This window comes from Podarcis liolepis (assembly GCF_965112155.1).
Source record: "Podarcis liolepis genome assembly, chromosome: 7".
NCBI lineage: Eukaryota > Metazoa > Chordata > Lepidosauria > Squamata > Lacertidae > Podarcis > Podarcis liolepis.
In genome coordinates, this window is record NC_139561.1 from 95,073,524 (window position 1) to 95,086,239 (window position 12,716).

The 12,716-nt window shown below is 52.6% G+C and overlaps 1 protein-coding gene across 3 annotated transcripts in view; it reads right to left on the reverse strand.

The window, feature by feature from the left end:
* The window catches only part of LTBP4 (latent transforming growth factor beta binding protein 4), a gene marked incomplete at its 5' end in the record, with an annotated part of 54,197 nt that overhangs the window by 9,713 nt on the left and 31,768 nt on the right, over positions 1–12,716 (reverse strand). For 2 of the 3 annotated variants that reach the window (XM_083516105.1, XM_083516107.1), the window contains 13 exons: positions 644–775; positions 2,146–2,277; positions 2,364–2,486; positions 3,350–3,475; positions 3,763–3,888; positions 3,988–4,113; positions 4,569–4,694; positions 5,838–5,963; positions 8,737–8,862; positions 8,950–9,075; positions 10,373–10,504; positions 11,844–11,930; positions 12,340–12,516. In XM_083516105.1, coding sequence (XP_083372231.1) covers positions 644–775; positions 2,146–2,277; positions 2,364–2,486; positions 3,350–3,475; positions 3,763–3,888; positions 3,988–4,113; positions 4,569–4,694; positions 5,838–5,963; positions 8,737–8,862; positions 8,950–9,075; positions 10,373–10,504; positions 11,844–11,930; positions 12,340–12,516 — 1,665 coding nt within the window. Of the gene's footprint in view, positions 1–643; positions 776–2,145; positions 2,278–2,363; positions 2,487–3,349; positions 3,476–3,762; positions 4,114–4,568; positions 4,695–5,837; positions 5,964–8,736; positions 8,863–8,949; positions 9,076–10,372; positions 10,505–11,843; positions 11,931–12,339; positions 12,517–12,716 lie in introns of all 3 variants that reach the window. The other variant, XM_083516106.1, reaches the window with a different exon arrangement.

A 12,716-nucleotide genomic window follows, 5' to 3' on the forward strand; every position in this document is an offset into this window, starting at 1 on the left:
CTGCCAGGAACTTAATAGTGAGAGGCTTACACAAGCCTGCAACCAGTTATCTGCTGTACATTTAAAAGGGGAATGTAAAATTCTGCTAAGTAAAGGGACTTGCTAGCACAAGTTAGGAAGGATATTAATAAACAAGCTATCCTCTCCTGCCTCCCTGAACATTCCCACAATGCACACCGCCCAAGTCTGAACATCTCAGCTTTCAGCCAACACACTGGGATTATCCCCATATGGGATAGATCCACATGTATTTACTTATTTGTAACTAAGTCTGCCTTCAGGGATCCAACTATGAACTGAATGTGTGAGTAAACTTCTTTTATATACTTTACACAAGACTGCCGTGTGTTTATTCTTTTAAGAGGGATAAAAGGGAACTTGCCAACAACTTAATAGTGAGAGGCTCACACAAGCCTGCAACCAGCCATCTGCTGTGCATTTAAAAGGGGAATGTGAAACTCTGCTAAGTTAAGGAACTTGCTAGCGCAAGTAAGGAAGGATATGAATAAACAATCTATCCTCTCCTGCCTCCCTGAACATTCCCACAGCTTGCGCCCCTTTGCCAGCCTGGCCCGGGGGCAGGAGGCGCCCCCTCCCACCTGATGGGTTTGCCCCTTTGTCACCCCTCCCCCCCATGACTCACCCACACAGTCCCCGGTGGCTGTGGCCTGGTAACCCGTCTGGCAGCTGGCGACGCAGTGGTAGGACCCCGGGGTGTTTTCGCAGCGCTTCTCCCCACAGAGGCTCACGCCGTACTCCTGGCATTCGTTGATGTCTGAAGGAAGGCCCCATAAGTACATGTTGTGGGGCAGGGGAGGAAAGAGAGGAAGGACCACGAAATGGGATGTCAAACATAAGAGCGTCCACAGAGCTTGCTGCATCAGGACAGCAGAGCAGAGCGTCCAGCGTCCTGATCTCAAGGGGTCATACGACTTGAGAGCAATGGGGACTCTCCCCTCTTGCGGTTTGCAGCAACCGGGACTCAGAAAAAATGGGAGGCAGGGCCATTGTAGCTGAGAGCCATCCATAGCCGTCTCTCCTCCTCCATGGATTGGACTAATCCTTTCTAAAAGCCATCCAGGTCAGTGGCCGTCACTGTGGGAGGGAGTTCCACAGTTCAACTCGGCGAAGAAAGACTTTCTTTCACCTGCCCTGAACCTTCCAGCATTCAGCTTCATCGGAGTCAAGAGCCTCTCAAGTCTGGAGGGATCTCTTCAGGAAAGAGCTTTTGCTCCAATTATTATTATTATTATTAATAATATGAATATAATGCCCTATACCCGGAGGTCTCAGGGTGGTTCACTAATTATTATTATTATTATTATTATTATTATTATTATTATTATTATTATTATTAATTATTATTATTATTATTATTCCACCCTATACCCAGAGATCTCAGGGCAGTTGTTTAATAATAATAATAATAATAATAATAATAATAATAATTTATACCTTGCCCTCCCAGGCCAGAGCAGGGCTCAGGGTGGCTAACACCAGTAAAAAACATAATAGGAAAAAACCCAATCTAAAATACAGGTTAAAATGCAATTTAAAATGCAGTCTCGTTTTAAAAGCAGCCCATAGATCAAAACCATAAGGGGAGGGAAACAGAAGGGTGAGACTGAGTCCAAACCAAAGGCCAGGCGGAAGAGCTCTGTCTTGCAGGCCCTGCGGAAAGATGTCAAGTCCCGCAGGGCCCAAGTCTCTTGGGACAGAGCGTTCCACCGAGTCGGGGCCAGTACTGAAAAGGCCCTGGCCCTGGTTGAGACCAATCTAACCACCTTGCGGCTCGAGACCTCCAAAGTGTTGTTATTTGTGGACCTTAAGGTCCTCTGTGGGGCAGACCAGAGGAGGCGGTCCTGTAGGGACATGGGTCCTAGATCACAATATATAAAATCAAAATAAAAACAGTGACCCAATAATACCGCCCCCCAGGCAATAAAGGAGGTGGGGACTCCTTGGCAGCCTCAGAAATCACAGAATCATAGTTGGAGGGGACCCCAAAGGTCCTGCAGTCCACCCCCCCGGCAAGGCATGAATCTCAGCTCAAGCATCCCAGACAGATGTCCACCCAGTGAAGCCCCAGAGCAAAACAGAGGCTTCCAGACCCCCCCAGACCCTTCACTTGGGCCCAACACTCACCAATGCAGTCTCCCGTGGTGCCCGCCTGGTAGCCAGCCTGGCAATCTGCCATGCAGCGGTAGGAGCCGGGCGTGTTCTCACAGCGCTGCGTCCCACAGAGGGCTGCCCCATACTCCTGGCACTCGTCGATATCTAGGGGAGCGGGAGGTCAGGCCCAGGCCAGGGTTTCCTTGGTGCCCCCCCCGGCTACCTCTTTCCGCCCCCCCGGTGCCCCTCACCTTCGCAGGAGGCCTTGTTGGCGCTGCTGCGGGTGCCCGGCGGGCAGTAGCAGTCGAAAGAGCCCTCGGTGTTGGCGCAGTGACCCCCAGCACACGCCGTGCCCGGCTGGCATTCGTCAATATCTGTGGGGAGGGATGGAAGGAGGGGGTCAGTGTGGCAGGGAGATGCCCACCCCCCCTGCCCAGCCCAGCCCCCAAGGAAGAGATCCAAGACATGAAATTAGCTAAAATTCATAAAATAAGTAATAAATGTTGGAAATGTAAAGGAAAAGGAAGGAACATGTTATCACATGTGGTGGGAATGTAAAAAAGTGAAAAACATCTGGGAAATGATATATAATGAGATAATAAATGTTATTAAGAAACCAGAAGCATTTTTACTTGGCACTGTAGGAGATGATATAAATAGACAGGACTGTAAGTTGTTTTTATACGCCGTGACGGCAGCAAGACTATTATGGGCACAAAAATGGAAACAGGAAGAATTACCGACGAAAGAAGAATGGAGGATGAAATCGATGGACTAGGCAGAATTAAATAAATTAACAGGAAGGATTCGAAACCTGCGGGACCAGAGATTCTCAGAAGAACTATTTGAAAAGTAATTGTAATGAACAGATTACGCTAGTAGGATTGCAAGAAGTTTTGTTACGGAGGATTATTTGAAATCTTGCAAAAAAACACTATGAGGGATATGACTAGTTAATGATAATTAAGGGTAATAGAAAAATTAGGAAATGCAGAATAAGTGATAAAAACGGAAAATCACCAGAGGAGCTGACGGAAGTCAAAAATATTGTATAAGATAAGAAATTATGTTATATGAATGTTGTAAATGATATGTTAAAAAAGCTAATGTGTATATATACACAAAAGGAAGAGATCCAAGATGGCCGCCTCCCTCCGCCTGCCAGGCTGCATCTGTGCCAGCCTGCATCCTGCGCCAGGCGGCCCTCGGGTGGCCCTCGGGGTCCGGGGCCCCTTACCGATGCAGGAGGCCCCGCTGGGGGCGATGGTGAAGCCCTGGGCACACAGGCAAGTGTAGGAGCCCTCGGTGTTGAGGCACTCGCCCCGCGGGAAGCAGAAGTCGCCCTCCAGGCACTCGTTGACGTCTGGGGGGCAGAGAAAGAGGCGGGGAGAGTTGGGGGTGCTCAGCCGGGGGAGGGAGAGGAGGCTCAGAGGGGGCCGGGGGGCCACCTTCAAACTCCAGAAGGGCTGCCCCTTGTTTTTGCAAGGGACCCCAAGGGTCATCCAGCCCAAACCTGTGCCCTGGCAGAGCAGACCAGAACACGCTGCCAAGGGAATCAGCGGAGGTGGGCAGGGTCTGCCCCCAGGGGTGCCCAGTGCCAAATCCCCCGCCCCACCCCTGCCCCAGTCGCCCGCCTCCTGCCCCCCTCACCCACGCAGGACGTCCCTGTGCCCTCTGCGCGGTACCCTCGTCCACACTGGCAGCGGAAGGAGCCCTCCGTGTTGATGCAGTGCCCTTGAGGCCCGCAGGGCGTTCCCGTGGCGCACTCGTCCATGTCTGGAAAGGGGCAGACGGGGAGAGTCAAGGGCCCCGTGGGGCTGAGCCCAACCCCAAAGCCGCCCCCCAAGCAAGGCGTCTCCACTCTCCGCCTCTCACCCAGGCACTGGTTTTCCGTCAGGCTGGCGCGGAATCCCGCAGGGCAGAGGCAGCGGTACCCGCCGGGCACGTTCTCACAGCGCCCAGACCCACAGGGCGGGGGGCTCTGCTGGCATTCATCCACATCTGTTTGGGGGGGGGAGGAGAGAGAAGAGACACACACCAGAATTTCACCATGACCAATTATTTTCCTTTATATCTCACTTACCCACCCAGGTGCTCAATGTGAGTTCTCCCAGGCCCTTCCTTATTCTCCCAAACCCCCCCCCCCCGCGAGGTGGGCCAGGCTGAGCGGCAGCAACTGGCCTGATACCCCCCCCCCAGCGGGCTTTGTGGCCGAGCGGGAGGATTCGAACCCTGGTCTCCCAGGTCCCGAGCCAACGCTCAAACCGCTGCCTGCGCCGCACCAAACACCTCCAGATTCGTGTTTTGAAATCGAGAGCTCTGCGCATGGTCAGGGTCGCTCTCGTCTTCCCGTCCCTCTGCCCAGCCCTGGAAGCAGTCTCCTGGGAAGTGGGGGGGGGGACGTGAACCCCAAGGCAGCAGCAGCAGTGTCTCCGCGCTCTCCTTGGCCCTCTTACCTACGCACTGGGTGCCCAGCGGGTGGGGCTGGTAGCCAATGGGGCAGCTGCAGCGGTAGCCCCCAGGGACGTTTTCACAGCGGCCGGGTTGGCAGATGGTGGGGGTCTCCCGGCACTCGTCCACGTCTGCAAAAGAACAGCGATGGAGGTCTGGGGGCTTCTCTGCCCCCAACGCTCCCTCCCTCCCAAGGGACTGGGGCCAAGGTGGCCTGGAAGCCCCACACTGGGCATGTGGAGAGGGGGCGGGCGGGATGGGACCAGGGTGGAGAAAAATCAATGATTTTTTAAAAAAATAATATCGGATTTTTTAAATTTAAATCAGATTTTTTTTTATTTAAATCAGATTTTAAAAAAATTAAATCAGATTTTTAAAAATAAACTCCTTTTGAAGGGAAAATCTTTCTAAAGATAGTTTTCTATTTAAGTGACATTATAGCCCAAAGGCTATTCATCGAGAAATTAGGATTTGTTTTAAGTTTTTCATGTGTGCTAAAACTCAGTCTTAATTTGTTGTTGTTTTTTAAAAAACTGCTTAACCACATCGGTTAACAAACAGGGATACATATGCTATAATGTTATTGTTTTAGTTAAATAAATGGTTGAAATGGTTATTAAGGAAATGATTATTTATCTCCTTCCAATCAAGTACAGCAGAAAAGTTGTCCAGATATAAACAGTTAACTTATGAAACCTCACCAGAATTTCATAATTACCTGTCTAGGTATTTCTAATAGTTTAACCAAATCAGGAATTGTTGATATAACTGTAAAAAATTACTCTGAAAATTTATGATTCCAAAAAGGAAACTTTCCTCTGGTTGTAAACATTAAGATGATACCAGCAAGAACGAGTCTTTCTGTATATATATATATATATATAAAATGATTTAAATCAAGCCTTACTGACTAGTGATTTAAATTGTGATTTAAATCAAGCCCACCCTGTCTGGGGACCCCCGGTTTTCTCTGCCGCTGGGTCCCAGGAGGAGGCAGGTTGGGGGAACGTTCTGCAAAAGGGCTCTGTGTCGAGAGCAGTTGCTTGGCATGTAGAAGGCGCCTGGGCTCCCTCCCTGCTGGCAGCATCTACAGGGAGGGCTGGGAGGGCGGCTGCTGCTGCTGCCAGCCTGTGTAAGCAGTACTGAGGCAGGTGGGCCCAGTGGTCTGAGCCAGGGCAAGGCAGCTTCCCCCGGGAGGTGGTCTTCGGGGGCCGAGGGCGTGGCCCCCAAGCTGGCAGCCGCGGGAAGGGGGGCAAGGGGGTGCCCTCTCTCACCCAGGCATTCGGTGCCCGTGGGGCCGGGCTGGAAGCCGGAGGGGCAGCTGCACTGGTAGGAGCCGGGCGTGTTCTGGCAGCGGCCGCGGGCGCAGGGCGGGGGGCTCTGGGAGCATTCGTTGACGTCTGGGGGGAGAGAAAGGGGTCACATTCAACTTTTGACTTGGGAAAGGCTGCGGGAAACTGATTTGAATTTTTCTTTCTTTTTTCTTTTTAACTTCAATGCAAAACAACCGACATAGAACAACACAGAAAGACAAAGACCTCGAGGACAACTAAACATTAACTAACGACACATCGCCTAACATCGGTTTACCAGACGTCCCAGTTTCCCGGGGACAGTCCCCGGATTTGCGAATAAGTCCCTGGACAAATTCCATCCCTGGAATGTCCCTGGATTTCATCTAATGTCCCCGAGAAACACAGCAGCGGCCATTTCAGCAGCCCGGAGCAGTTGGCTCTGGCCGGCTTCAGGAGCTGCTCGGAGGTCCCCGTATGATGGGGGTGCAGGGGCTCCAAGATGCAGCTTCCGGGCTGCCTCCCCCTTCCCTGACCCCAGCAACTCAGCTGGGGAGGGAGGCTTCACGCTGCCCATCAGAGCTTGCCTGCAAGCAGGAGTGGACAGGGATCTCTCAGTTAGGCAAGGGGAAGCCTCCCTTCCCAGCTGAGGGATCCCCACCCCCTCCTGCTGGCACACAAGTAGGAAAGGGATTGGGGCTGCTCCGATGGGAAGGGAGGCATCGGGCTGCCTGAGAGATCCCTGCCCCCTCCTGCTTGCACGCAAGTAGGAGTTGGGATGGGGCTCCTCCGAAAGGCAGTGTGAAGCCTCGCTTCCAAGCTGAAGGATACCTACGCCCTCCTGCTTGCACGCAAGTAGGAATGGGATTGGGGCTGCTCCGATGGGAAGGGAGGCATCGCGCTGCCCAAGCCTCACTGCTGCTGCTGCTCTCGGCCCTCCTTCTCCACCTTCCATGCCTGACCCACTGTGCACCGCTTCCCCACCACCACCACTGAAGAACCAGCAACTCAGGGCTGGCCAGGCTCATGGAGAAAGGAGATAGAAGCCTGGGAGGAAGGGGAAACAGGGTGACTGAGTTCAAGGCGGCAGCTGTCCTTCTGCCACCGCCATCGCTGCTGCATCAACATCCCGAACGTGTAGTAATTAATTAAATTAATTAATTAATTAAACCCGGATTCATTGAAAACGATCTGGTAACCTTAGCCTAACATCACACACACTTTCAACTTCCGAGTCCCCTCATTATGCTTTCTACATATTCTTAACCTTGAAGCATTTCCTATTAAATCTGTTACATATCCAGAAATTTTCCAACATTGATAGTTTCCCTTAATAGTCAAGATTCAATCTCGACCTGTCAGGAGATTTACATTTTCACAATACTGTTTTAGATATACTTTGTGGGGATTACAGCACCTTCCTAATTTTTTGGCTATTAAAATCCTCACCGCTGTGGTTGCGTACATGAAAAGGGTTCTGTGGGGGTTTTTTGTATATCAATGCACTAACAAAAATACTTCAGGGTTTTTTTTGAAACAGGAATTTAAAGATCTTTTGGAGTTCATTGTATGTTATGTCCCCAAATTCCCTTATCTTCACACAGCCCCACCACAAAAAGCATTAATACTGGAGACCCAGAAGGGTAAGAAAACAGGGGAATAATAATAATAAATTTTTATTTATATCCTGCCCACCCCAGCTGAAGCCAGGCTCAGAGCGGCTAACAACAGTAAAATGATACAGCATTCTAAAATCAATTCATTATAAAATCAGTTCAAATCAAAATGATGGCAACCATTGGGCTAGAGTTCTGTGAGAATTGCCAGAGTTGGTGGTCAGACTGTGCCTTGGCCAAAGGCCAGGCAGAACAGCTCCATCTTGCAGGCCCTGCGGAAAGATGTCAAGTCCCACAGGGCCCTGGTCTCTTGTGACAGAGCGTTCCACCAGATTGGAACCACAGCCGAAAAAGCCCTGCCTCTGGCTGAGGCCAGCCTAACCTCTCTGTGGCCTGGGACCTCCAAGATGTTTTTGTTTGAAGACTGTAAGGTCCTCCATGGGACATACCAGGAGAGGCGGTCCCGTAGGTACGAGGGTCCTAGGCCGTATAGGGCTTTAAAGGTTAAAACCAGCACCTTGAACCTGATCCTGTACGCTACCGGGAGCCAGTGCAGCTGGTATAGCACCGGGTAAATGTGATCTCGCAGCAAAGACCCCATAAGGAGCCTCGCCGTGGCATTCTGCACCCGCTGGAGTTTCTGGGTCAGTCTCAAGGGCAGCCCCACGTAGAGCGAGTTACAATAATCCAGTCTGGAGGTGACCATCGCGTGGATCACAGTGGCTAGGTCAGGGCGAGAGAGATAAGGAGCCAACTGCTTAGCTTGGCGGAGATGAAAAAATGCCGCCTTTGTTATAGCTGCAATCTGCGCCTCCATAGAGAGGGAGGTATCGAAGATTACACCCAAACTCTTAACGGACGGTGCTGGCACTAATTGCACCCCCGCAAGAGATGGGAGTTGCCCCCTCAATCCCATATCGTCCCGCCCCAACCAGAGGACCTCTGTCTTCGAAGGATTTAGCTTCAACCGGCTCCCACGTAACCATCCAGCCACAGCTTCCAAACATCTGGTCAGTGTGTCTGGGGCCGAGTCAGGATGGCCATCCATCAACAGATAGTTGGGTGTCATCAGCATACTGATGGCAGCCCAGCCCAAAACTCCGGACAAGCTGGGCGAGGGGGCGCATAAAGATGTTGAAAACCATCGTGGAGAGTATTTGGGACCCCCAAAAGCTGCCCCCTCCACCTGTCCCCCCCACCCTCCCTTGCTCGGAGGGGCCTCAGTTCCCCCTCCAGCCTCTCCCTTCCTCCCCCCTCCCAGTTACCTCTGCATTCGAAGCCGGTGGGGCTGGGAACGTAGCCAGGGGGGCAGGAGCAGCGGAAGGAGCCGGGGGTGTTTTGGCAGCGCCCGTTGGCACACGGCGGGGGGGTCTTGGCACATTCGTCAATGTCTGGGGAGGAGGAAGAGAGTGTTGCTTTGAGTCTGAGGGGGGGGAGCAGTCCATCCCAGCCCCCTCCCCCCTTTGCCCCACACCCACCCTGGCACTCGGAGCCGGAGGGGTCCGCCTGGTAGCCGGCCCGGCACCTGCAGCTGAAGCTGCCCACCGAGTTCTCGCAGCGCCCGTTGGCACAGGGGCGGGGGCTCCTCCGGCACTCGTCCACGTCTGGGGAGGAGAGGGAGAGAAGGGGGGGTCAGGGGGAAGGAAAGAAGTTGTGCCAGGAGACACCCAGCCCAAACCCCACCCCACATTGTCACTGCCCCCAGTGCCGGATTTATGTATAAGCTGAACAAGCTCTATCTCAGGGCCCCACTCTCTTGGGGGCCCCCAAAAAATTAAAGGAAAAAAAACCTGGATGTACATTTCCAAAATATAAGGTAAAAAAACCAATCAAATGAAACCTACACCCAGCAACAGTGTTTTGTGCTGTGTAGGCTCCTAGGATGTAAGTCACGGACCCCCAATCATTTTAAGTTAGAACTTAATAATTATTTCACTATTACTATACTTCTTCTTAATTGTATTTCAGTTCAACAATTACTTTGATAAAATACATATTTTGTGATGTGCAAATGACTTGAGATACTTATGAGGTCCATCAATGACCATCTCGCATCTATTCAACACAAAAACCAGTGACCATTTCTTGTGGACAAAGGACAGCTGGATACAGAAAGGGCCCCATCACCTTCAGGAGCCGAGGGCCACATCAAACCTCAGTCCGGCCCTAGCTGCCCCCCTTGGCCAAAGCCACCTGCAAAAGCTGAGCTCTGCGAAAGACTCCAGGAGAGGCTACCTCTGAGCATGTACAGACTGCTTTCCGAAGCTGAGCTTACGGGCCACAGGTTTCCCCAAGGGCCACAACAGTGAGCTCCGCCTCTGAGCGCCAGTCGCGATGGCTGCTGTGGGGCTCAGGCGGGGCTTGTGGGCCCCTCTGGCGCCCAGTTCCTTGGGGCCCCTGGCTGGGGGAGGCGGGCACCTGGGGCTCTCCTGAGGCCGCCTTCTGATGCCATGCGCACCCTCAAAGCTTCCTAAGAACACAAGAGGATCCTGCAGGATCAGGCCCATGGCCTGCCAGCCTCCTGTTCTCGCCAACCAGTTGCCTGTTCTGAGAAACCTGCAATCAGGATTTGAACTCAGGAGCCCCTCTCCCCTGCTCTAACTTCCGGCAACTGGGATCCAGAAGAATTTCTGCCTGCAACTGGGGAGGAGCCATCGGAAGCCCTCTCCTCCTTTGTGAATTTCAAAGCCATCCAGGTTGGGGGTCCTGTGGAAGGGAGTTCCACAGATGAACAATACACTGCGTGAAGAAGTCCTTCCTTTTATGCATCCCGAATCTCCCTAAGCTCAGCTTCGGAAGTTGAACTCTGGGCAAACGCCTCTGTGTCCCCCAAGGGTTGCCTTCTCCCTGCACCCCCTCAGAGCCTCCTGCTTCTCTTGCCACCCCCCCCGCGCCCCTCACCAATGCAGTGGGTGCCCTGAGGACTCAGCCAGAAGCCGCGGTCACACACACAGGTGTAGCCACCCTGCCGGGGGATGCAGCGCCCGGGACCACACACTTGGGGGCGCCGTTCGCACACGCCCTGCCCAGCGTCTGGTGGGGAGAAATAATAATAATAATAATAATAATAATAATAATAAGGAAGAAGAAGAAGAAGAAGAAGTGTACCTTCCCATCTGACTGGGTTGCCGAAGCCACTCTGGGCAGCTTCCAGAAATTAATAAATATTATTATTAAATATCATTACAGTGGTACCTCGGGTTACATAGGTTTCAGGTTACAGCCTCTGCTAACTCAGAAATAGTGCTTCAGGTTAAGAACTTTGCTTCAGGTTGAGAACAGAAATCATGCTCCGGTGGCACGGCAGCAACGGGAGGCCCCATTAGCTAAAGTGGTGCTTCAGGTTAAGAACAGTTTCAGGTTAAGTACGGACCTCCAGAACGAATTAAGTTCTTAACCCGAGGTAAAAGGTAAAGGTACCCCTGCCCGTACGGCCCAGTCGTGTCTGATTCTAGGGTTGTGCGCTCTAGGGTTGTGCGCCCATCTCACTTAAGAGGCCGGGGGCCAGCGCTGTCCGGAGACACTTCCGGGACACGTGGCCAGCGTGACGAAGCTGCTCTAGCGAGCCGGCACCAGCGCAGCGCACGGAAACGGCGTTTACTTCCCGCTGGAGCGGTACCTATTTATCTACTTGCACTTTGACGTGCTTTCGAACTGCTAGGTGGGCAGGAGCTGGGACCAAACGACAGGAGCTCCCCCCGCTGCGGGGATTCGAACCGCCGACCATGTGATCGGCAAGCCCTAGGCGCCGAGGTTTTACCCACAGCGCCACCCGCGAGGTACCACTGTATTAAGTAATATTTAAAAAATGATACACGCACATATTTATACACACACATATAATTTATTAAATGATAATATTTAATAATAATATTTAATATTTTTTCTTTATTACCACCCAATAAAAACCACATTAAAACATTCCAAATTATAATACAATCAAAAAAGCCAAATATTCAGTGCCATATTAAATATCTTTTGGGCGACTTCCCATGCTCTGAAGTTCAGGGAGGGATGATCTAATATCATACTGCATTTCTTCATTAGTCCAGCTTACAGATAATATATAAAAACAATCGCGGAAAGGGAAAATAACTGTGAGACCGGAATAAGGACTAATCTATACTGGTGAGTTATAATGTTTAAATGTGTTGTAAAAATGTGTCACCAGGGGGCGCTGCACAGCAGTCAATGGGAAATTGCATGCAGAGCTAAATCACGTCCTTAAAAACCACTGTCAACAGTTAAAATTGTTAGTAGGAGCCTCACACTCGACCGAAGGAGCTATCCCAGAGTCTAGGAAACGACTGAGTTCCGGTTCCACCTTGAGGCACAATGCCCCCCTCCCCCCTGACTTGCCCATTTTTCCTACCTGGCACAGGTGGGTCCGGAGACTGGGTTGGCACACGCCGGGGGGGCTGGCGCTCTGGCAGGGAGGTGGGCGGGGGGCTCCATCGCACTGCAAGGCGGGGAGAGAGCTGGCGTGAGGAGGGGAGGGGGCAAGGACCCCCCCCAATGCCCAGCCCTGCAAGATGAGAAATGGCACCAGCCCACCTCATCCACACGGGCACAGACTCTGCCAGCCTTAGAAAGAAAGAACTGTTCAATTGGAAGGGACCCTTGCGGGAGTCGCAGCCGGGGGCCGTTGCAGTGCCAGGCAGCATGGGTAGAACTGCCCACCCTCTGCCCCCCCCCCCAGTTCCACAAACCGGCCCGCCTTGCAGGGATGGCCTGCCAAGGCTCCCCTTTCCCCCCAACATCCAGATCAGAGAAGCCACCCTCCCTCTGCCCCGAGAGGCAGGGTCTGCCGTGGGGAGAGGGACAGAGCAAGAAGGGGGGGGTCTCTGGCCTCCCCCCAGGGAACATACGGACGGATGGCGCTGTGGTTGTTGCCAGGGGGGGTCTGGCGGCCGGATCCCGCCCCCCTTGCTGGCGGCCGACGGGCACCCGGGGCAGGTCCTGGCCAAGGAAGCGGGTGTCGTAGCGCAGGTCAGAGGCCGAGTAGTGGTAGCCGGGCCCCGCCGGGCAGATCTCCTTGAACCCGTCTGCCAAAGAGAAGGAGATCGGTGTGAAGAGAGGGGTTTATTTTTTGGGGGGGCCTCAGCACCCCCCACTTCATTGCCCTCACAGCCTTGCTCCACTTAATCCCAGGCTGCGGCTGGTTGCCCTGGGCAACAGGTCCTCTGCACTCATGAGCAGAGAGAAAGCTTATGGAATGATGGAATTGGAACGGGACCCCCAAAGG